This window comes from Topomyia yanbarensis, chromosome 3 (genome assembly GCF_030247195.1).
Source record: "Topomyia yanbarensis strain Yona2022 chromosome 3, ASM3024719v1, whole genome shotgun sequence".
Taxonomy (NCBI): Eukaryota; Metazoa; Arthropoda; class Insecta; order Diptera; family Culicidae; genus Topomyia; species Topomyia yanbarensis.
Genome location: NC_080672.1, coordinates 398,721,067 through 398,744,662, shown reverse-complemented (window position 1 = coordinate 398,744,662; position 23,596 = coordinate 398,721,067). Strand labels below are relative to the sequence as shown.

The 23,596-nt window shown below is 42.2% G+C and overlaps 4 protein-coding genes across 6 annotated transcripts; 3 read left to right on the top strand and 1 right to left on the bottom strand.

Annotated features, from left to right (window-relative positions):
* Positions 1-702: 702 nt before the first annotated feature.
* On the top strand, positions 703-3,648 carry LOC131688323 (uncharacterized). The gene is made up of 3 exons (XM_058972525.1): positions 703-1,537; positions 1,590-2,898; positions 3,096-3,648. Exons 1-3 carry the CDS (start codon positions 703-705, stop codon positions 3,646-3,648), a joined length of 2,697 nt encoding a protein of 898 aa, XP_058828508.1.
* A 1,284-nt stretch (positions 3,649-4,932) lies between these two features.
* On the top strand, positions 4,933-5,580 carry LOC131688322 (uncharacterized). Its single transcript, XM_058972524.1, has one exon. It carries the CDS (start codon positions 4,933-4,935, stop codon positions 5,578-5,580), a length of 648 nt encoding a protein of 215 aa, XP_058828507.1.
* Positions 5,581-10,104: 4,524 nt separating this feature from the next.
* Positions 10,105-14,172, bottom strand: LOC131693923 (vacuolar protein sorting-associated protein 35). Of its 3 annotated transcripts, none has more exons than XM_058982198.1 (7): positions 13,850-14,172; positions 12,916-13,305; positions 12,048-12,850; positions 11,223-11,889; positions 10,945-11,159; positions 10,698-10,881; positions 10,105-10,628 (listed from the first exon to the last, which is right to left on the bottom strand). In XM_058982198.1, exons 1-7 carry the CDS (start codon positions 13,850-13,852, stop codon positions 10,467-10,469), a joined length of 2,424 nt encoding a protein of 807 aa, XP_058838181.1. In that variant the 5' UTR covers positions 13,853-14,172; the 3' UTR covers positions 10,105-10,466. The 3 variants fall into 3 exon arrangements, with proteins under 3 accessions (XP_058838181.1, XP_058838179.1, XP_058838180.1); XM_058982196.1 differs by lacking the exon at positions 13,850-14,172 and adding an exon at positions 13,563-13,796; XM_058982197.1 differs by lacking the exon at positions 13,850-14,172 and adding an exon at positions 13,563-13,795 and having other exon boundaries at positions 12,054-12,850.
* A 7,026-nt stretch (positions 14,173-21,198) lies between these two features.
* Positions 21,199-23,057, top strand: LOC131693926 (probable chitinase 2). The gene is made up of 5 exons (XM_058982201.1): positions 21,199-21,376; positions 21,446-21,625; positions 21,688-21,788; positions 21,849-21,956; positions 22,015-23,057. The coding sequence occupies exons 1-5, from the start codon at positions 21,304-21,306 to the stop codon at positions 22,720-22,722; spliced, it is 1,170 nt and encodes a 389-aa protein (XP_058838184.1). The 5' UTR covers positions 21,199-21,303; the 3' UTR covers positions 22,723-23,057.
* Positions 23,058-23,596: the final 539 nt, after the last annotated feature.

The window sequence follows — 23,596 nt, the reverse complement described above, 5'->3', positions numbered from 1 at the left end:
GCCCGCACTTGAAGCACATCATCGACAGTGAGTAGTACGGAAGGATACTGGTGCGAAGTAGAACCATGTAGAACTGCTCCGGAAGAATAGAACCAGTGAATGATAGAGGTCTTTTGATCGGCTTATCGTCGAGTGTTTTTGTTATTTGCTGAGCATTCGTGACGACCCGAGACTTCAGATCTGCCCGAAGTCTAGCTACTTCTACATCTTTAGTGTCGGGATCGTTGATAACGTCCTGTACTATATTGAGGGTTGGGTGGGGGATGATCTCTACCTTTTGATCACCTATGAGCTGCTCCATTTTCTGTAGTGTTACTGTTCGGATGCAACGGTTATTTCAAATTCCTATTATTACCCTATTTTGTATGTTTTTGATAACATATATATTTCTATATCATTTGGCAACCCTGTAACAAAAAGGGATCCGTACGCCGTTCGTCGCGAAATTAACACGCAATTATCAAACAGAAAATAAACACGTTTCTTTTCTCCGATCAATTTACAGTCCATTCAACGAATTCCATTCCGAAACCGTACATAATTTGGTCCTTCGAAGTACGGATATGGAATAACGCGAAAAATCGATCGTTTTCGTCGGTAATTTCGATGCCGGTTAACACCCGTCGCAGCTCGAAAATTCCCATACTTCCTTCAGTGAGGCAGCAGAATGTGGCGAAGGCCGAGGCAGTGCGACGAAAGAAAATGGCGGAAGAGCTACAAGCACTTCAACGACGGTGCGAATTCACTAAGGCGAAGATCGCACGCATCAAAACAAACCTCATCAAAGCAGATGATGAGCAGATTCCTGTCGACGAATATGTGCTGGATACATTTCTACGTACGATTGATGCTGCGTACCTCGACATGAACGATTGCCAAGCAAAGTTGTTTGCTGCTACGCCACACAAGCAGGAGGAAGAAGAACAGGAGTATTTTGAGTTCGAACAATTGTACACGGAAGTGCGAGCGGAAGTATGCAGGCAGTTGGATAGACACAAAAAACAGGAGCTACAGGTGCATTCCGGTCTACATCTGGTATCCAATGCGCCACAGATTCGAGTACAACAGTCCGTGTTACCACATACACCGCTACCGATGTTCGACGGGAAACCAGAGCATTGGTTCAAATTTAAGTCGATGTTTCTAGATATCATGAAGAAGTGTCCGTCCGAGGATGCTGCTACAAGGTTATACCACTTGGATAAGTGTCTAATCGGGGAAGCGGCCGGTGCGATTAACCAGCAGTTTATCAACGCAAACAATTTTGACGGTGCATGGAACTTTCTCCAGCAACGATACGAAGATATACGGAAAATCGTAGACATTCATGCATCTCGGTTGCTTCAGCTCAAACCGATGACTCAAGAAAGTGGTAAGCAGTTGAGAAAACTAATCGAAGAATGCGTAAGGCATGTCGATTCGCTCAGATACTACGGGTACGATGTACTAGGCCTCTCAGACATTCTGTTGGTAAATGTGATTGCCTCTCGACTCGATTTCGAAACAAAAAAGATGTGGGAAGCTACAAACAAGCACGGTGTGATTCCCACATACGCTGATACGATTTCCTTCCTGGAAAAACACTCAAGTTCTCGAACGGGTAGAGGCCAGTCAGCAGAAGGTTAAACAAAAACCTAGCGCGCCAGTGCACGCGCAGAAGTTACAGACAAAATCTACGACGCTTACGGTGACAAGCGAAACAAAATGCGTGTTCTGCGAGAAGGCGCACTTCAACCATCAGTGTGAAGAGGTTCTCAAACTTTCTGCTACCGACAGAAACGCCAAAGCCAAGCAAGCTGGCGTATGTAACAATTGTCTGAGAAAAGGGCACATGACAGCAAAATGTTCATCAAAGCACTCTTGTCGTGACTGCAACAAACGACATCACACGGTTCTACACATTGACATCCCGAAACCGAGTGATGATACATGCAAAACTACTGATGTTCAGTCTACCGAAACCGGCAAAGCTTCGACAAATACGAGCAACGTAGTAACCCTTAACTGCGCCACAAGTACTAACGAACAAAAAGCAGTGCTGCTATCAACAGCGATCGTGAACATACTCGATGTACATGGACAGAGCAAGCTATGCCGTGTTTTACTTGATTCCGGATCGCAGCTGCACCTGATTACTGAGGCAATGGCTAGTCTCCTTGGTATTAGTCGAAATCGATGTTCCACCAGTGTCGTCGGTATCAACGGCAAGGAAACGCCTGTCAAACACATGTTAGCTGTTCAGTTTGGCTCACGTATCAACGGATATATACAACAAATCGAATGTCTCGTCGTTCCTCGGATTGCTAACATTCTTCCAGCAAGCAAGCTCAACGTATCCGACTGGATTATTCCGGATGGAGTTTTGTTAGCAGATCCAAACTTTTACAAGCCCCAGCGCATCGATCTCCTAATTGGTGCACAACTGTTTTTCCACATACTGAGGACTGGGCAAATACAGCTCGGCGATAAATTACCGGTCCTTCAAGAGACGACACTTGGATGGGTAGTTTCGGGTGCTGTTACCGGACATTCATCATACCGTCAATACAAAGGCTGCCACACAGCGCTTTCCGATCCTGATCATCAACTCGAACAGTTAATCCAACGTTTCTGGGAGTTGGAAGAAGTTCCACTATCAACGAAGCTGTCGAGTGAAGAGGAGTTATGTGAACAACATTACCAACAAACAACGACCCGGGACATCTCCGGCCGATATGTGGTCAGATTACACTTCCGTAACACCACTGACAAGCTTGGCGACTCACGCCAGCAGGCGCTCCAAAGGTTTGGACACCTTGAAAGACGCCTGGCAAACAAATCGGAGCTGAAAGAACAATATGATTTCTTTATGAGGAATACATACGGCTCAACCACTGTAAGGAAACGCCTGAGTCAGAGGTGAGTAGCAGCCCAAACTTCTATTTACCTCACCACGCCATTCTGAAACCTACTTCTTCTTCTACCAAACTACGAACGGTTTTCGACGCATCGGCGAAATCGTCTTCTGGCGTGTCGCTAAACGATCTGCTGATGCGGTTCCGGATCCACCGATACGTCTTCTCAAGCGACATATCCAAAATGTATCGCCAAATCAGGATTCATGACGACGACAAGAAATTTCAGAGGATCATTTGGCGAAAGCATCCTACGGATTCACTTCAAACATATGATCTGACAACTGTGACATATGGTACAGCGTCAGCACTGTTTGCAGCCACACGCACTCTGAATCAATTAGCTGCTGACGAGGGATCTAAATTTCCACTGGCTGCTGCGATTGTGGTCAAGGATTTTTACGTGGATGATGTTTTGTCCGGAGGCGATTCAGTGAACGAAATTCAAACTGCTGCTGAGCAATTGACACAGCTGTTAGACAGCGGCGGGTTCCAGTTACACAAGTGGTGCACTAATTCAGCTGAGTTTTTGGAATCAATTCCCGACGAGCTACGAGAGAAGCAATCAACTTTAGAAATAAGTGGAGCAAATGACGTTATCAAAACACTAGGGCTGCTTTGGAATCCGTCGTCGGACGAATTAGCTTTCAGGATAAACCCGATTCAAGCGCAAACTGCGATACAAAGCGACATATTCTGTCAGAGATGTCAAAAATTTATGATCCTCTCGGGCTGCTTGCACCGGCCACGTTAGTCTCCAAACTTCTCATGCGTGAACTGTGGAAATTAAAAATCGACTGGGATGAAGCAGTACCAATAGAACAACGAAACAATTGGGTTAATTTCATCGCGAGTCTTATTGCAACTGCTGGAATGACTATCAATCGTTACGTGCTGACGGACAACAGAATCGCTATCGAACTTTACGCTTACTCCGATGCGTCCTTGGCAGCCTACGGTACGTGTGTGTATATACGTTCAATTTGTTCAAACGGCAACGCAGAAGTGCATTTACTGACGAGCAAATCTAAGGTAGCTCCTAATCGGACGGTTCCCCGCTTGGAGTTATGCGCATTCCTGCTGATGTCTTGTTTAGTGAAGGTAGTCACATCGGCACTTAAACTGGATTTCAACAACATCGTTCTGTGGACGGATTCCCAAATCGTCCTTTGTTGGCTAAAAAAATCACCACACGAACTCAATACTTTTGTTGCCAACCGTGTAGCTGAAATACAACGATCTACAAAGGGTTATGAATTCAAGTATATACGGTCAGCTTTGAATCCTGCGGATATGGTGTCGAGAGGTGTCCTACCGGGAGAACTAATGCACAATGATGTCTGGTGGCATGGTCCATCATTTTCGCGTACCGCTACCTACAAAGAGTTTGTGTTTACTGAAGAAATCTTGATACCAGATGTTAAAACAATTGCGCTTCCAGTCAGTTGTCAATCGATTGACTTTCCGGTTCTGGAAAGGTACAGTTCATTTCGTAAACTGAGGAGAGTGATGGCATTCATTAGAAAAACGAAGGGGATACGAACAGCGAATGACAATGAAGTATTTCCTACGGTTGAAGAATATCAAGTAAGTCTTGACATGATCGTCAGCCTGGTGCAGCGACAATATTACGCTGAGGATATCAAGCAGATACAGAGGTACAACACTACGCAGAATATGAACCACAAATATGTGGGAGATTCGCGCTCGCTGAATCCCATATACGAATCCGGAATATTACGTGTAGGCGGCAGAATCAAGCACGCGACCCAGCGGTTTGTTATCGGCGCTTCGACAGCGATTTTGGATTGTTGATGGACGGAATGTGATCCAGAAGCATCTCAAAAGGTGCATTCGCTGCTTCAAAACAAATCCCCCGGAAATCAAGCGTTACATGGGAGACTTACCAAAATTTCGTGTGACACAATCAGACGTTTTCTCGAGAGTTGGTGTCGACTACGGTGGGCCTTTTCACGTCAAAACAGGCAACCCACGGAAACCGGTGTATCTGAAAACTTATATTGCATTGTTTATTTGCATGGTTACAAAGGCGGTCCATATCGAGTTGGCAGTGGACCTATCAACTCAAGCTTTCATCAACGTGCTGAAGCGTTTCGTGGCCAGACGTAGAGTCCCTACCCAAATACACTCCGATAACGCCACAAACTTCATCGGGGCGAACTCGGCACTGCATGAACTATACGTCTTGTTCAATCAACGGGATATGAAGCAGGCGCTCAGTGATTACTGTCTACCTCAAGAAATAAAATGGCACTTTATTCCGGCGCGGTCTCCCGAGTTCGGCGGCGTTTGGGAAGCTGGTATCAAATCAACCAAGCGTCACATAAAACGAGTTGTCGGCGATGGAAGGTTTACCTACGATGAGTGGAACACCTTGGTTGCCCAGATTGAAGCCATCCTCAATTCGAGACCGCTTGTTCCTCAATCAGCTGACCCTAATGACCTGAAGGCGATAACACCTGGGCATAAGTACACTGTCCAGATATCAAATCATTCAGAAGAAGCGAAGCGAATTTTGGAAGAGGTGGTCACGAGACTATCTTCAGGAGCTACAACGCAGACCGAAGCACAATCGCAAATACACCGAAGTAAGAATCGGAGATCTCGTCGTTTTGAAGGAGGAGAATATGCCACCCCAACAATGGCGTTTAGGCAGGGTGGTTAATGTCCATCCAGGTTCTGATGGGATAATCAGGGCGGTGATGGTAAAGACCAACAGCGGTGTTTTCAGTCGAACCACGGCGAAGTTAGCAGTTCTGCCTCTGGATGCTTGAGTTCCTCCGCAACTGCAACGCGGGGGAGGATCAAGGATGAAAAAAATCATTCAGTCTAGTAGTCATCCAGTATATTTGATCGTCCGACTCATTATTTGATTTTATTACCGGTCGCTATTGATAGGCCTGCTTAGCGATATCAACGAAAAAAAAAATCATCACAATTTATTCGGTAAAGTTCGGAAACGAAAATTTGTCGTCGGGAGAAGTGATTTTGTTTAAATAATGATTTAGTTGTTCGCACTCTGAAGTCGTCCCATTATCGTAATGTTTGAAATTTGTATTACAGCTGCTGGCATGCCTAGTGCAGTAGTGAAACAAATAAATGCCGGTCATCCAACCATGTCATACTAGTTCTCACTGTCACTCGGCACATGTTATTCTACTGGCGCTTGGACTTATAAGCACAATTGGTAGTCGACCTTGATGTTGGGTTCCAGGGACTTTGAAGATAGCAGTTATGGTAATTCCGAAAAATGTCACTGGCTACATGGTTTTGCAATTATTTTTAAATTTATTCTTTAGATAAAAGTGTGGCTAAATCTACCAAAATTTAAGACAAACTGATGGATTAATTGGAGTTCAAGTCGTCGACATCGCTGAGTTCCGTTATTTTCAAAACTATTGCTATTAACTACCCTGCGTTGAAGAATAAATGTCTACTAATAATTTTTTTTTCAAATTTTATTTATTATTTTAAAACAACATATTTGAGGTAATAAAACGTTAGTTGGATCAGTTAACTTCTTGATCGGTGTCGTTCATCTTGGCAGCTTTCTCCAAAAGATCTGGATTTAGTTTGATCAGTAGTAAATTCTCGACAGATCGTTCGGACAAGTTCATTCGAAGATCAGAAAGAACGATTTTCAGTGCACTAAATGCACGCTCGACTGATACCTGTGTTGATGGAGCTGCTAATACGACCATTGCTATCCGATATAGCATCGGAGATACAAACTTTTGATTCTCCCAGTACTTTAAAATATCAAAAGGCGTATTGTAATTTTTTTGGCTGGAGGAAGGTTCTGGCTCCTGCGGTTGTACTGTTGTAAGAACTGAAGAAATAGACACCTTCTCACGCATTTCAAGCTCTTTTAGTTGAAGAATGAGTGATTCTTTGAAATGCGACGTAGCAGTATGAGAAGTGTCTTCTTCAAAAAAGGTTGTTAGGAATTGTTCTACATCGTCGTCGTTGTTCGTATCAGCGGACATAGATAAATTTTCCACGGTCTCAATGCCTTCTAACTCGTCCAAACGGTTGGATACTCTCAGCAGAAAGTCCTAGAATATCAAAGAATATTTGAAGTTTTGTATATAATTTAAATTCATTACGCATGTCATCCAAAAAGTGTAAAGATAAATACACTAACCTGTGCTTTTTCTTTATCTTCAGCCGACAATCTCTTAGACCCAAGAAAATTGAATCTGGGATCGAGGTATAGGCAAGATATGAACTGCATACTTCCCATCAATTTTTTCACGCGTTTTTGAAGTGCTGCAGCTAGTCGTGTAGCGAGGACATTCGATCTCACCAACGATACTTTTGCCTGGCACAGTAGCCAACAAGCATAAAAATCGGACAGCGGTACATGTTCTTTTTGAAGTTTCAGTGTTAAGAAATAAACTGGCTCAAATGCTTCACAGAACCTCTCAATGAACTTCCAGTCGTTAGAAAAATCTGAAATAAGTTGATATATAGACTATGCAACATGCAGTTTGAAAGTGTGAGGGTTGAAGTTAAGGGAATTTAGACAATAATCCATGTACGTACATGATAATATTGAAAACATGTATAGTATACCTATCTCCGAAAAACTTTTCCTCATCTGAATATAGAAAGTCTTCTGAGATGCTAAAGCTTTCATCATGAGGAACGTTCCATTCCATCGTGTCCTGTTTCCAATAGGTGGAAGGTGAGCATTGGCAGTCCTCAAATGCTTGTGAAATTTTTGCTGTCGCAATTTGATGACGGTTTTTTTAATTTTGTTAATTCTTCTCTCGTATGGTCCCAATACATCCCATACTGCCAACTGAGCTGTGTGAGCAGCGCATCGGGTACTTCCGATAATTTCCTCAACTTTTTCACCAAACAGATCTTCCTTTTCCGGTGCAGTTGGTTTCTCTTCATCACCTTCCTGACCATCAGTGAAATCATCTGAGTCTTCATTTATATCATCCTCGTCGCTTCGAACATCACTCTCATCATCGGTAACATCAGTACCTTCATCACCATCGGTAGTATCGCTTGGTATGTACTTCATCAAAATCGATCTCGCTCTAAAGGAATCTTCTACGTGCTCGTCTTCTATCATTTTCCTCATAAGACTAACCGTTGCACACATGTTTGCGCCATTATCGTGAGTCACAGAGTAAATCTGATTTAGCTTGATGCCATAACGTTCCATTTGTTCATCTATGGCCGCTTTTAGGTTTTCCTTCGTTTGACGTTCATGCATTTCTTTCATGGCTGTGAAAAGGATCATAGGTTGAATAACACAGCTTGTTTAATCAAATTTATCGACTTACCAAGGTTGCGAATCACTATCCTACCTTCCATGTAATACTGAACATTTATCCCGAACACATGTCTATTTCCACGAGTAGCACTATCAACCTTAATGTTCACCATACGACCTGCCAATTCCAACTTCATACAGTGTCGCATTACGGAGGAAGTATCGGTAACCATCGAAGAAAGGGTATTGCGGTTCGCTGTTATACCCACTGCTTTCCAAAGTGGTCCTACCAACTTCCGAAATCCTCGGCTCTCGGGAAATGAAAGTGGGTAGCCTTCCGCCAGCAAAAGCAGAGTGCCACACAAAATCGTTTTTCGATCCGTATTTACTACCAGCTTCTTTTGCTTCTTAGCCTGAGACTCTACGGCATCGGTTGTAGGAATACCCAACCTTGTAAGAACTTCGGGATGTTTAGCAGCAAGGTGTCTCTTGAAATTACCCGGAAAATAAGTACTTTGATTGTACTGGCAAGCGGAATTGGCTTTGCAGTAGTACTTTCCCTCCACTTGATCTACGACTTGCAGTAAAACGTTCTTTTGCTTCCGTTTCATGCTGGAAAATATACCTAGGAATGTCTACAAGCGCATTTTCGTACTTTAAACGGATGTAACCTACCTTTAAACGGATTCGAAATGTAGTAGGTAAACCCAAACACCTTTTGACTTCTGTGTAGTTTGAACAGCAATCAGTATCAAAGGGATTGAAAATAAACAAGTTTTCTAGGCAACGAAACGGATCCTAGTAATCGATTTTCTATCACTTTCTATACTTTGGAAAAAATCAAAGCGGAAAAAATATCGGTAGAGAAAGCCAACTGATTTTCATTTGATCGATTTTTTTCATCCTTGGGGAGGATGTTCGGATGCAACGGTTATTTCAAATTCCTATTATTACCCTATTTTGTATGTTTTTGATAACATATGTATTTCTATATCATTTGGCAACCCTGTAACAAAAAGGGATCCGTACGCCATTCGTCGCGAAATTAACACGCAATTATCAAACAGAAAATAAACACGTTTCTTTTCTCCGATCAATTTACAGTCCATTCAACGAATTCCATTCCGAAACCGTACAGTTACAAAAGGTTTTCTTGGATCGGGTTCTCAATACATATCTGTACCGCTTTACCTCTTTTGTTGCTCTCACCAGGTTCCTTGGATCTGTCTCAAGTACTGCCTTACCGATTTCAGAATAAAGAAGGGATTGACGTGGGGCGTTGTTCCTCTTTCCTGTAGCGTCTTTTGCTCTTTATATTAGGATCTGTTGGTATAATACGTCCGCGGAATTTATGCAGCCTGGAGGGGCTCGACTAAAGGGTGTTCCCGCACCAAACGAGGGAGAGGGGATCGTAGCATTCTGTTTAAAGGAAAAACTTGTGTTCACTGCCAGTTAGCCAAGCTTTAGTCGGTAGGATTCGTTACGACACTCTTCACTTCACACGCGCACACCGATTCGACTTTGGAGTTCGCTGTCTCACACGCGTACAAATCGCTGACGATAGGCAATTTAATGAAGGCGCAAGTTTTTCACTAGGTTTGAAAATTCGTTTTGGTGCAGATGCAAGTTTTTCACTTAATTGTTCGCCGATTAGATTCTCCGCCGAGGACTAGATCGAGTAGGTCGCGTCGAAAATGCAAGCGACTGTTCATTCATTTTTCTAAGTTATGAAAAAATGGAGAGAAAAAGTATATGCAGCAAAATAATTTTCTGGTAATTGGTTTTCCGGGAAATGACATACAGTCTATAATTGAGGATCCCGAAACTCAATTAAAGATAGTAGAATTCAGTCAGTCTCAAAATCGGTTGTATCAGCCAATCATCTTTATATAAAAAATAATAGAATGATACAGTCGAAATCGATACACGTGCTCGACAACACAGTAAATGAGCCCGCAATTGTGTTACACTTTATAAGTTACTTTTATTGAAATGACCATGCATTCGATATTTATTACGTAACTAATCATAATCTACATTCGATACTAGGTATAATCTTTCCAAATATTGAATAATTCTTCCTCTAGTGTCTAGTCTCCTCAGTATTATAGATCTCTACTTCAGCTTCATATATTGTTAAACTTTGCCATTCTGCCCGCCGCCGTACGCACCTCATAATTGAAAGTTTTCTTGCTAACAACCAAACTGGGTAATTTGACCAGTTGAATGAGTGTTAAAAACATCCATATTTAAACTTATCTTGCAATCCATAAGTTTTGATAAGAGCGATGAGTTAAAAATAAACCAAACTGCTCAACAATTTAATTTAGCGTAATTCCGGCGAAGGAAACCTCCAGACTATTGTCGTTGGATTCCATCCTACTCCGGATGTGGGCCAGTGTATTCTGATAGTGCATCTCTATTTGCTTAGTCTCCTCCGTCGGTTCCAGGTTGGGAAGCTCCTCGTTGATTTTGCCGATCAACTAAACATGAAATGAACGAGTCACGAATTGATTGATTGAATTGGATCGGAGTATGTTAATAATAGGTACCTGATTGAGCATTGACACCGTGATCTGAGTGTTGCCTCGCTGATAGTAAAACAAATAGTGGTTCAGCAGCTCTACACACAGTTGCACTTGGACGCCAACATCCAGACACTGCGAGGCAATCTTAGCTGCCTTCTTAAGGCACTCCAGAGTTCGCTTCTCGTCGCGTAGCTCCTGGCCGTTTTGTCTGGAATTTAACGAGTTTAGATAATCTCGTTTTATAGTTACCATATTAGAAGATGAAACTTACTTTCCACTCCAGAATAGACTGGCACAGGTGACCACTGCTCGACACTGGTCCGGTTTCTTTAGTAATTTCGATGCCGCCAGCGCACAATTCGTACGCAGAGGTTCAGCGTTCTCCTCGGAAAAGCAAGCCATCTGCTCCACGGTAGAAACGATCAGTGTAATGGCTGCAAACTGTGACTTTGAGTCGGAGATTTCATCCTCGTACAAGGAGAATGCCTGCAAAAATGTGTTGTTTGTAGAAAATGTGAGACTGAACTGTATTAAACAGTTTTCACTAACCTGTGTCATGAAGTCGTACGCTACAGTTTCGTGATTTGTGTAGGCAATTTGTCCAATACAAAGCGCCCCCTGCAGATACAATCGCAATGCCAGATCCGGAAGTTCCGATTTAGCCAGCACGGCGATTGTGGTGTGACAGAACTGCAGTATCTTCTGACACTTTTTGTCCCACAACTCATCTTCGGCGGCGATTGATTTATACTTGTAAGCCAACTGGTAAGCTTGAAACACTAATGGCGGCAGTACGAATCGTATCCGCTGTTGACCGCCCAACCCAAAATGCTTCCTAGCAGCGGTTAGGATGTTATACTGCGTGTCCGGGTCCTCCGAGCGGAGCAGATGCACAAATCGCCCGACAATCCCTTGCTCTTCAGCGAAATCTTCCACGTCAATCTTATCCGCCGGTTGATCCTCCTGATCGCAAATTAGCGGCGACAGCATTGTCAAAATGCTGTCCGCATGCTCGGCCGATGGAATTAAGGTTTCGTTCTCCAGCACGTTCATTACAATGTACAACGAAAGGGACTTCCGTGAGGTGTAATCGAACTTCTCCAGTAATGGCGTAAAATACTGCAACTGGAAAATGGTCAACACGTTGTTGTAGAAGTCCACGCACAGACGAAGCAAACGAGACAGTTCCTGGTTGACCGACAGGGAATGTGAGATGCTAAACAGTAAACACATCGGGTTAGAAAATGACACGATTTGTAAAAAAATTTGGCTGGCGTCACGTGCTTGATTGACGTAAATTAGACAAACAAGAAACGCTTCGAAAAAGTAACACTTTACGTCAATCCTAATCCACCTGACGCCAGATCGAGTTACCAATACTTAGTCATGTTGAGCCGGTCAAGAATCTGCGCTGTCGTTTCCAGCACCTTGTCCACGTAGTCCACCCGGTCCGGGTAAACTTTCTGGGCGAGGGTCACTAGTGCCACTTGCAGCGAGACCGTATCCTCCAAAGGCATATCTGTCCGCAGCTGAACAATGTACGCAATTTGCGTACTGAAAACCTCAAATAGCTGAACATCAGAGGGAATAGCCGAGATGACTTCCGTTCCGGAAGTGGTCTGCGTAACCTTTTCGTTCCGCTGGTTGTACAATGCCAAGCGGTCGATCAGCGAAATTATGATGTTTTTGACGTTGACGCCGGACTGAAGCTGAGCGCAAGACTTCAGAAACGGATCCAAAGTCTGCAAGTGAAATTCGTCTGGAAACACTTGTATGATGCACTCCATCAAATACTCTTGGGCAATAGCGTCCCGACAGCTTACGACCTGCTCCAAAATCCCCGGTAAAATCAATCGTTGGTATATCTCCAAACTAGCCGACTCCAACTGGGACAATCGGACCAAATTAGTCCCAACAAGAATCTTCAGCTCTTCCCGCTCCTTTTCACGACGCGATCGCTCGCTAGAATGACCCTGATGTTGAATTCGAACCCACAATTTGTTCATCTCCGCGAAATTGGTAAGAACGAAGTCGATTGCATCAATGACGATCCCTTCGTTCTCGTCTGTAGTACTCAGGCTATCCGGCAGAATATTCCGAGTACACTGAAGCAAATAGTTGCGTAAAAATAGACCACGAAGAGGATGCTGAACACCGCGACACATCTCAACTAGGTCCTGAAAACAGATTTCACAATCACAACTATCGAAAGCGTTTTGTAGTTTACAACTAAAACCCCTACCTTTAAAATGCTCCTCTTCAACGACGAATTGGTTTTGATGTACACCAACCCAACGGTGATCAGCAGATACAACCGGGGGACAATATTACCCGCGTACTGCACATGTTCATACAGGTCCGGAACTTTGCGGCCCTTCTGAAACTCATCCAGCAGATAGTGCTCAAAGTGCCTCAGCTCATCCGTGATGGCGATGTACAGCTCGTAGTAGCTTTTCGGTGAGAGTAACGAAGTACGTAACTCACCTAACATCGTCGAGGCACAGCGCATTGCTTCCATCAAGCGATTCTTGTCCAGAAAGCGCTTCATCTGGAATGCCTGGGCACGCACCACGGTACTGGCATCACTCAGCAGTTTGTCCTGCTCATCCAGCGAATTAATAGGAGTTTGAGGCTGAAAAAGGTAAATGGTTTATAGTAGAACTGGTAAAACGCTTACAAGCTTGTAAACTTAAAATTGAATTAATTTAAATAAGAATATTGAAGGCCTTAAACCATATCACCGGTCACCTAGTCCGCTTTAAAAAAAATGCTTTCACTTTTATTATAATTCCTACCCAACGGCAATTAATCGAATGTTTAAAAATATAATACTCCCTCCACCACTTGTTCCCGAAAGCCTTCCAACACCTCTCCAGCAACCGTGTGTACCTCCTGTTGCTGCAAAGACGTCCTCCGATAAAGTGCAGAGTTGTCATAATTAGCTGAATTCCAGAAGTACATTTCCGGCATTGGTCTGCACAATAATCTACTCTCTTTATATGCAAACAAAACTGGTCAAACCGTAAAATGCCTACTGCTGGAACGGTCTGATGAAGTCTGCCCACGGGAAAAGTGATCGAAAACTGATAGCTGCTCACACTAGTGCTCTGCCTATCGGTGCCGTGCACTTACAATACCCTCACAACGTAGATAACACTAATCGGTCACTAACATACCATGTTTAATTTTCGCTCGACTGCTCGCAGCTATATGTATACTGTTTTTCTTGTTTCCTCCTACGAGATTTTGCTGCTGCTGATTTTTTTTGTTGCCGTCCGATCCGGGAAAGTGTTTTATTCTAGCTGGAATCGATGCTGACGGTCCCAACCAAAACTGGAACCGTTGCTTTTGTCGATGGTATCAAACGCAATTTGTTGCAATTAGTATCCCACTTTATTATAAAACTCGCGATCAAAAACTCTGCCGTAAATTATTTTTCGTTCCGAAAAGTAAGTTGTGTTAGTAAAATGTGTCACCTCTGCCAGAGATTTTTGACTTTTTTCACGATTTTGCTGTGACAGATACAATAATCATCCGCTGTCAAAGTTGACGAGGGGGAACTGGATGTTATTGTACATTTAATTGGAAACGCGCCTTCCAATCATTTTGATGCGATGGGCGCGTTCGAAATTGATCTACGAAAACATCGAAAAATGTGTATTAGGGGAAATGAGTCCAAGACAGATATTCTGGTTGCAGTTGAAAATCGAAAAATTGACTTGCGCCTTTCTTTTTTTCCCTATTTGCAGAATAGGCAACTAAAACGCATCTTGTGTACATGTTAGAGAATCAATTTGCGCATCATCTACACCAGTTGCGCTTTAGTTCCGCCCGCTGAAAGTAGGAGAAAAATCGAAAGGCGCAAGTTCACTATTTCAATTTTTAGCTGCAATTAGAATATTCTAGTTGCAGTTGAAAATCGAAATAGTGAACTTGCGCCTTTCGATTTTTCTCCTATTTTCAGCGTGCGGAACTAAAGCGCAACTGGTGTAGATGATGCGCAAGTTGATTCTCCAACATGTACACAAGATGCGCTTTAGTTGCCCACTCTGCAAATAGGGAAAAAAATGAAAGGCGCAAGTAAATTCTTCGATTTTCAACACTCAAAAAAAAGTAAACGTTATGCCTATTGATTTTACACATAGATTTTTGCAATTAACGGAGGCATATAGACACTATTTGCTTGCACATAAACCTAATTTGTGTATTTACAAGAAATATTAATCTTACATTCACATTTCATAACTATTAGGCGAGGGGCGACTCACTCTAGTATTTTTGATTCAGGCTAACGTATTTGTGTATTTTTCACGTACTTTGTGTATTGATGAGTATTGATTATTTCTTTCATAATTCTTACGTATTAGCGCATTAAAAACGTATTTGTGGATTGTTCACGAAATGCAATGTATTATGCGTATTGGTGAATTTTTTCATAATTCTTATTGATTAGTGTACTAAAACGTACACAGAAAAAAAAATCTTGGTAAAAGTAAGAGTGATTCGCTCTTAGCAAAAAACAACCAACGCCCACTATTAGGTTGAAAGTAAAACTTTTAAATTAATCAAGAATAATAATCAAAATAAAAGTTTTCTATCTAAGCTAATGAAGAATAGTAATTAAAATAATAGTTTTATTTTCCAACTAAGAGTATGCGTTGGTTGTTTTTTGCTAAGAGTGAAAAACTCTTATTTTTACCAATATTTTTTTTCTGTGTGTACAATTGTATGCACGCATTGTATTTTTGCTGAATAATCAATTGAAACCGAATGTTACTGAATTTTGACGTTTAAATGTTATTATAGAATGCAAGTAGAATAATTTCATAAACGCAAATAATAAAATTAGTACAAATGGAATTACCAGTGATTTTTCAAGATTAACGAACAATTCAGCATTATGCCAAATTTTATTATTTAGATAATTAGTGACTTCTTCAGTTTGCTTCTACTGATGAGAAGCAGGAAGCGGGGAGATTTACCAGGTATGCTGCTATTGTTGAACCAATGCTGATGAACATGTAATTGAAGTAACCTTTATCTTTAATTTGGTGAAAACTAATTAGGCTTACTGAATTCTAATTAGGCTTACCCAATGGCAATTTTTTAGCAATGCGGTATTATATTTAATCACTGCAGTATTATCCAAATTTATTTTAAAAATTGAGATGCTCCTCAGTAAAATCAGCCGAAATTCCTACTGGTTGTACTAGACTCGGTTGTGTCACTAGAGCCTGAATTCTGGCAGAATCCAGCCGGAATTCCAACTGGACTTAGAGTTATGGCTGGACTCATTCCTGCAAGTTGATCGGAAGCGAGTCGTTATTCGGATTCTTGTGTTTTGTATTATTTTTTTTATTATTTTTATTATAGAGGTTTTAACCTTAGGGTCATTCGCCTCTTTTCTGGTTAGAGTAATCTCTTGTGGAAAAATCTAACCCTATGTGCGAGGTTGGGAATCGAACCCAGGTGAGCTGCGTTCAATCTTGTGTTTTGCATTCTCAAATCATCGAGCGTTGGTTTCGATTCTATTCCCCCAACGAGTGTTGATTTATAATGCAACCTATATATCTAAACAAAATGATCCATCGCAATGTAAACTTCGAATTTGCAAGATTTTAGAGCTTCGCTATTTAGGGTAAACATAAAACCATTATTTATGTCGATAAAACGAGCGAATTCTTGATAGAAAAATTTCCCACTGATGCTGGTAGGAGGCTTCGGATTTAGCTATGTTCACGTCCCCTGGGAGTATTTTCAAATGTACGGGATGTTAGATTATGGGACTGTTCCTCTGAATCAAACTAACAAGAATTCTGATTGATTTCTGCCTACTTGTCATTCTAATGATTCACCGATTCTGAATCCGTTTGCTGGGAGTCCCAATTCCGAGAAAAGTAAACAATCTAGCTTGACGAATTTGATTGTTATCGACGCATTGAAAAATATTTCCGGTACTAACGTATTTTTGTGTATTAACGTATTTTCGACGTATTATTGACGTATTGAAAAATTCTTCCAGAACGTATTTTTAGTGCATTAGTGTATTTTCGGCGTATTAAATGTATTATGGTGTATTGAAGCATTTCTCGTGTAGTTTTTCTATTGGGTATTTTCAATTCACTTTGAATGGGGAGTGAACTGCCCCTCGCTATTAGGCTCATAAAACTCCATTCTATAACAATATGCACATATAACTTACGTGTGTGCATACATAGTTTATACAGTTGACACATAGAAGGTATGTGTGCGGGTGATAACAGTAGCATTTCTTCTTCATATGAATTTTAAGCGGTTTGAAGCAAATAGAATTAACGTTTGGATTTTTTTCGGTGAACTGCAACCAGAATAGTCATTGGGGACTTAAACGCTCAGGTAGGCCAGAAGGAGGAACTCAGACCGACGATTGAAAAGTTCAGCGCTCACCAGCTGACGAATGAGAACGGCCTTTCGTAGAACCTTCTTCCTGCACAGCCTCCCTTATCGTTACACCTGGAGATCACCGCTACAGACAGAATCGCAAATCGACCACGTCCTGATCGATGGACGGCACTTCTCCGACATTATCGATGTCAGGACCTATGTCACCACTGCATACGCGCAGCACCTCGAGGCAGCGTTGCCGGACGAGGGAGAGCTCGACGTGGCCCCTGCTGGAGAACAGTAAAAGCAGCCATCAACAACGTAGCTGAGGACATTGTCGGGTACGAGGAACAGAGACGACGGAACGATTGGTTCGACGAGGAGTGCAGAGCGGTTTGGAGGAGAAGAATGCAGCGCGAGCGGTCATGCTGCAGCATGGAACCCGACAGAATGTGGAACGATACAAACAGAAGCGGAGGCAACAGACACGCCTCTTTCGGGAGAGAAAAAAAAACGCCGCCTGAAAGAAGACGAGGGCGAGGAAATGGAAATTCTGTGCTGTTCTCAAGATACACGGAAGTTCTACCAGAAGCTCAAGGCATCCTGCAAAGGCTTCGTACCGCAAGCCGAAATATGTAGGGATAAGGACGGGAGCCTGCTGACGGATAACCGTGAGGTGATCGAATGGTGGAAGCAGCACTTCGACAAACACCTGAACGGCGAGGAGAATGTAGGTACAGATGACCAAGACACCGGAGGATTTGACTTCGTCAGTGCAGTTGAGGATGGGAATGAACCAGCTCCCACGTTGAGGGAAGTTAAGGATGCCATCTAACAGCTCAAGAACAACAAAGTAGCTGGCAAAGATGGTATCGCAGCAGAACTCATCAAGTTGGTCCAGGAAAAGTTGGCCACTTGTCTGCACCGGTTAGTAATCATGATCTGGGAAACCGAACAGCTACCGGAGGAGTGGAAAGAAGGGGCGATCTGCCCCATTCACAAGAAAGGCGACCATTTGGAGTGTGAGAACTTCCGAGCGATCACCATTTTGAATGCCGCCTACAAAGTGCTATCCCAGATCATCTCCCGTCGTCTATCATTTAAAGTAAATGAGTTCGTGGGAAGTTATTAAGCCGGCTTCATCGATGGCCGGTCGACAACGGACCTGAGCTTCACCGTACGGCAAATCCTCCAGAAATGCCGTGAAATCCGAAGACGCATCATCAGTGGAAGTCGGACCTACTATGGGCTCCAGGAGAAACTGCGGTCAAGAAAGATTCACCCCCGCACCAAATGCACCATGTACAAAACGCGAAAAAGACCGGTGGATCTCTACGGGCGCGAGACTTGGACCATGCTCGAGGAGGACCTACAAGCGTTAGGAATTTTCGAGCGACGGGTGCTAAGGACGATATTCGGCGATGTGCAGGAGAACGGTGTGTGGCGGCGAAGGATGATCCACGAGCTCGCTGCACTCTATGGCGAACCCAGTATCCAAAAGGTGGCCAAAGCTGGAAGGATACGGTGGGCAGGGCATGTTGCAAGAATGCCGGACAACAATCCTGCAAAGATGGTATTCGCTAATGATCCTGTTGTTACAAGAAGGCGAGGAGCGCAGAGAGCACGATGGGCGGACCAGGTGGAACGTGATTGGGCGAGTGTTGGGCGTAACCGACGTTGGAGAGCTGCAGCTATAAATCGAGTATTGTGGAGGCAAATTGTTGATTCAGTGTTATAATGAAATTGATGTTGAACTATATAAATGAATGAATTTTAAATATCGTAGTACGTGTTTTGCTGCAATCCAGTCTGCCTCTGTGGGTGCTGAAAACTTTCGTCCAAGTATTGCCGTACTGCCAGCAATGTCATACCGTGCTGCTACAGACAGATATAATAATCCACCTACTACCCAGTCATCAAATTTTCTGGCTGAGATTGTTTTGCCATATTTCTGTCAGTCTTGGTTTAGCAGCCCTGTCAGATTTCTACGCGCATCTTGTCGGGTTAGCTGAGCTAGGGCGAACTCGGTTTCGATCGCGTTTTCTAGTAAATTCTGACAGGAGCCGTTGCGAACCAGTGCTAAATCGAAGAAAAAACACACTTGTTTTCAGGTATCCGGAATCCATTGGTGATCTTGTGGTCTTTGCGTGTTCCACACCATGTACTGCAATAAGCTTGACGATGTACTGCGTTAGCCGAATTTTACAGATTCCATCCTTGCGATGCACTTCCATTCCCAACAAATGTCTAATTTCGCCCATGCACGTGAGCTCAAACTCATTACTCAGATTGTCGTATACTGTGTTCACCTCCGCTAGGTCAGTTGAAGCAAGAAGTATATCATCGACGTTTACCAGTAAGTACACTCTCACATTCCCCTGCACTTCACGTACAAGCATGGGTCCGCTGAAAACACCTTGAATCCCAGCTTCAATAGAAATTCGTTTAAACTTGCCGGGATTAGGTTGACGTTTTTCAGAGTGCATAACCTTTCTATATGAGAAAGGCAAAAAGATATAATAAATTTTTCACATTTTACATTCGTACCCGAGAGAAACATTAAGCGGACACTGTTAATCCTGTTGGTCAAGTGAAACAAATCGGATGCACTAGAAAAACTCTAGAAAGAGAACTGCGGAGGGAAAATCAGCATTTTTGGCAACGTATGCCCCGGTTTGTATGGCAACACGTCCAATGTTATAAGGATAGACAATGCTCGATTGGCTGGAAGCAAAGTGTTGCTGATTTGATTCTGTTCTGTCATAGTACATATATTTTCTGTAAACATTGGTAAAAAAAAATAACTTTTAAACACCAAATCACCGATCAATTTGTCTATAATTGTTTATGAAAATGATGGAAAACCATCATTTTATAAGATGATGAGAAAACATCTTGTGAAAAGCGTGTAAAACATAGTGGTTTCTAATATTATTCGCAGAGCTATATGTGTGCTGTTCCGAAATGCAATTAGTTGAGCACAGTACCTGCCGCACATCATTTACCGTTCCTCCTAAGTTAAGATAAACCTTCATGAGATGGTGTAAATTCATGAAACTCTCCAGATCACGCGAGGAAAGAATATATCCGGCTAATAGGAAAGTGTAAGCTTTGTATCATACACAGTCGATCCTTCTCTCTGATAGTCATCACTGAATCTCCTACGTAGTCCAAAATATGAAGGAGTTTGACATTGGTACTGATTGAGTGTCGGTTTCGAGATGGAACTTCATTTATGGACCGATTTTTTTTAACCACAATAATACCCCGATAACAAATCGAAGAAGTGTATGAACCAAATGGTTGCAAATGGCTGTAATTTCAGAATAATCGCAAATAAAACTAAATTTCTTACTCGTTTCATTCATATTTCGGCAGTGGTAAGCTTTTTCCGAGAAGAAAATGAAGTTTTTGTTGTAAGCTACGACTCACTTGCGGGTGAAAAAAAGCAAACTGTATCACTTTGCCAGTTCATGAGCTGAATCATAGGTGTCGCATGACTAATTTTGGTTTTGCCGCAAATCGCCAATTGGAACGGAATAACAGAGATTGCAAATAGCTCTGGGATACAAATGTATCCCACAAAACCGTTCTAGGGTCAAAAATCTGTGCTGTTTTGAGACAACGCATTTTTTTCGAAACAGCAAAATGTTTATTTTGACATTTTGGTGAAAAATTTTCCGTCATCTAATTCCGGAATAATAAATTCTGGGCTAAATTCCTCGATCAACTTTCCAAGGTGTATAGTAGCCTAAATGGAAATTAAATCGCTTCGGGAGACCTTATGGAATTTGGCGAATGGTCTTTTCAATAAAACTGTATATTAATCGACACTTGTCATTATATTTCAGTCCCAATACCCTGGCATTTTGACTTCTTAAAAATCAAATTTTTATAATCTTCAGGCGATTGTCCTCAGTAAATGTCCCCTTCATTGACGAGATACACAAAAAATATTATTTTACTCATTTTATTTCAACTTCCAATGCTTTAAATTCCAATTGTATTACATCTGAAATCGCAACACGGTGATGTAGCTTTTAACGAAATTAGATCTGTTGAACATCGATTCCGATTACGAGACGATGTTACAGCAGAGCATACTGATAAGGTGCTGGAAAGTTTCCTCTTAGTAAAATAACAATCACATTATAGACTACAGCGAAGAGTGCGCAGTTCTATCTAAATCGTAAGGCAAGAAATGCCATTTTAACATTAGATCTAACGGGGGCTAGTCAGAAAACCTAATACACAAACTTTTAGCGGTATGAAGACTTTGCTCATTGGTTTGGGATTGACACTCGCGGTAGCAGCCGTAACCGCAAAAACATGTGAACCTAGTAAGCTAGCAACTATCTGTAACGTAGATACATTGAAGCCTAATATTGTTCTCTGTTGATATTCATTAGAACGCTACAGCGTCGTATGCTATCTTGCCAGCTGGTCAGTATACCGCGACGGTAAAGGTGCCTTCAATATCAGTTATATTCTTCCCAGCTATTGTACCCATGTGGTGTACACCTTTGCCGGATTAAACTTGGTCGGAGGCGTGGATTCACTGGATTACTACAACGACATCAATGTGAACAGTTTGTATCAAGTGATATTAGTAGTGACGAACTTCGTGGCATAATGAACCAATTTGTTCCAGAGGGCTACGAAAAGATTGTTCAGTTAAAAGAGGAGAATCCTTGTCTTAAGGTAATTCTAGCGATTGGTGGTTGGAATGAGGGCTCGGAGAAGTACTCTTTGGTGAGTTTTTTGTCCTTGTAGCACTTAATCACAGGTCGATTTATCATTTTGGTTTTCAAGATGGCTGAATCTGAGGAAACGAGAAACGCTTTCGCTGATCACGCCCTTCGATATCTGGTTCAATTTGGTTTCGATGGTCTCGATTTGGACTGGGAATATCCTACAATGGTGACAATGTCGAAAATTGTATACATTTTTCCAAAATTTAAGTCATGTTTTCCTTCAGAGAGGTGGACTCCCAGAGGACAAAGAAAATTTCGTTCTTCTGCTAGAAGCACTGCGCGCCAAGTTTCAACATCGTAAGAAACTTCTCACTATCGCTATGAGCGGTTCCACCAGTGTAATTCAGGAAGCTTACAATCTAACAGCAATTTGTGAGTTATTAGATTTCATCAATCTAATGGGCTACGACTATAGTCTGAGAACAAAAACCAGCGTAGATGCACCTCTGTACTCTGATACAACGACTAGATCCGAATCAGTCGACAGTGCCATCTCGTTCGTACGTAAAAGTGGGTGTCCGCTGGCCAAAATCAATCTTGGCATCCCAACCATGGCTAAGACGTACACTCTTAAACCGGAAACTGCTGGTCGTGTGTCCCCGGGAAGCGATGTAAAAGGACCTGGTAGACCCGGACCATATACCAAGAATGCTGGAGTTCTGGGTTATAATGAGCTATGCGAAATGTTGAACGATGGCAAATGGAACGTCAAACCAATGAGGAATGTTGGAGTAAAGATAGCTGCCCTGGATGATCAGTGGGTTACCTATGACGATCGGGAGACGGTTGCGGAGAAGGCGCAATATGCTAAGGACAAGGGACTTGGAGGGGTGATGTTTTGGACGGTCGACACCGATGATTTTCATGGAGACTGCCACAATGAGGCATACCCGATGCTATTGGCAGCTAACAAAGTATTTAAATACGTTTAGAAACAACCATTTGCAACAGATGAGGTAGTCAAAGCAATGAAATAAATGCGTTCACAGTTCTGTTATCTGTAGTATATTAGCGTCCCAAAATATGTAGATAACGAAACATAGAAAATTAATATTAATTTGGGCTCCAAATTGGCAATGTACCGATAATAGTTTTCTTATTTAAAAAAAACTCCATTGTTCGAAGTATCAGTAGCGGGAGTCTATGATTACTTGATAATATTTTTAACACATCTTTTCCTTACTTTTAAATGCATGGAAACAAAAAAAAAGATTTACAAGCTGGTAGGTGGTTCAACAAATAGGAGAATTGGATCAATAAGCCATATGCCGTTTTGGATTTTTTTTCCGATTCGGCTAACATTAAAGAAACGTAATCGATTTTTTTTTCACTTTTTCGTACGCAAATTTACAAATAAAAATTCTTTTACAAATTTGAATTATATTCACTAATTATTTTCTTTTACAGAAAAAATATGATGAAAAGCCCACGAACATAATTCCTCATCTCATTCTCCATTGACAAACGTGGACATTTTCGTACCCCCAACCCTCCCCTAAATTAAGACGTCAGTTGCTTCCGAAAAGGCTAACAGCTGGCCACGGTTTGATCACAGACTAACAGACATAACACTATGGGGGAATTCCCTCAAAAACATCGATCCGGCAATTTTCCCAGAACACTAGCTCCCCCTTTCATTCACGGTCCCAAACACACATTTGTTGGCGGGTTACCCCTCAAGTTTGGGAACAATTTTTCACTAGCGGTCTATCCCCAATATGCTTGTTCATATGTCAGTGGCGCCATAATTACAAATGTGGCCACAGTTCCAACTATAAAATATATTTAAAATGACCGTTAAAGCGG

What these genes read in the sequence shown, in the direction of transcription:
- LOC131688323 (XM_058972525.1), top strand. Translation starts at nt 703, where the DNA reads ATGGCGGAAGAGCTACAAGCACTTCAACGACGGTGCGAATTCACTAAG. An exon ending in GGAAGCTACAAACAAGCACG is followed by an intron (nt 1,538 to 1,589) that starts GTGTGATTCCCA and finishes AAAACACTCAAG; the next exon opens with TTCTCGAACGGGTAGAGGCC. An exon ending in AGGAAACGCCTGAGTCAGAG is followed by an intron (nt 2,899 to 3,095) that starts GTGAGTAGCAGC and finishes TCGCCAAATCAG; the next exon opens with GATTCATGACGACGACAAGA.
- LOC131688322 (XM_058972524.1), top strand. Translation starts at nt 4,933, where the DNA reads ATGGTTACAAAGGCGGTCCATATCGAGTTGGCAGTGGACCTATCAACT.
- LOC131693923 (XM_058982196.1), bottom strand. Translation starts at nt 13,643, where the DNA reads ATGCCGGAAATGTACTTCTGGAATTCAGCTAATTATGACAACTCTGCA. An exon ending in CTCAACATGACTAAGTATTG is followed by an intron (nt 11,890 to 12,047) that starts GTAACTCGATCT and finishes TTTACTGTTTAG; the next exon opens with CATCTCACATTCCCTGTCGG. An exon ending in CGTACGACTTCATGACACAG is followed by an intron (nt 11,160 to 11,222) that starts GTTAGTGAAAAC and finishes ACATTTTTGCAG; the next exon opens with GCATTCTCCTTGTACGAGGA.
- LOC131693926 (XM_058982201.1), top strand. Translation starts at nt 21,304, where the DNA reads ATGAAGACTTTGCTCATTGGTTTGGGATTGACACTCGCGGTAGCAGCC. An exon ending in CAACGACATCAATGTGAACA is followed by an intron (nt 21,626 to 21,687) that starts GTTTGTATCAAG and finishes AATTTGTTCCAG; the next exon opens with AGGGCTACGAAAAGATTGTT. An exon ending in GCTCGGAGAAGTACTCTTTG is followed by an intron (nt 21,789 to 21,848) that starts GTGAGTTTTTTG and finishes TTGGTTTTCAAG; the next exon opens with ATGGCTGAATCTGAGGAAAC.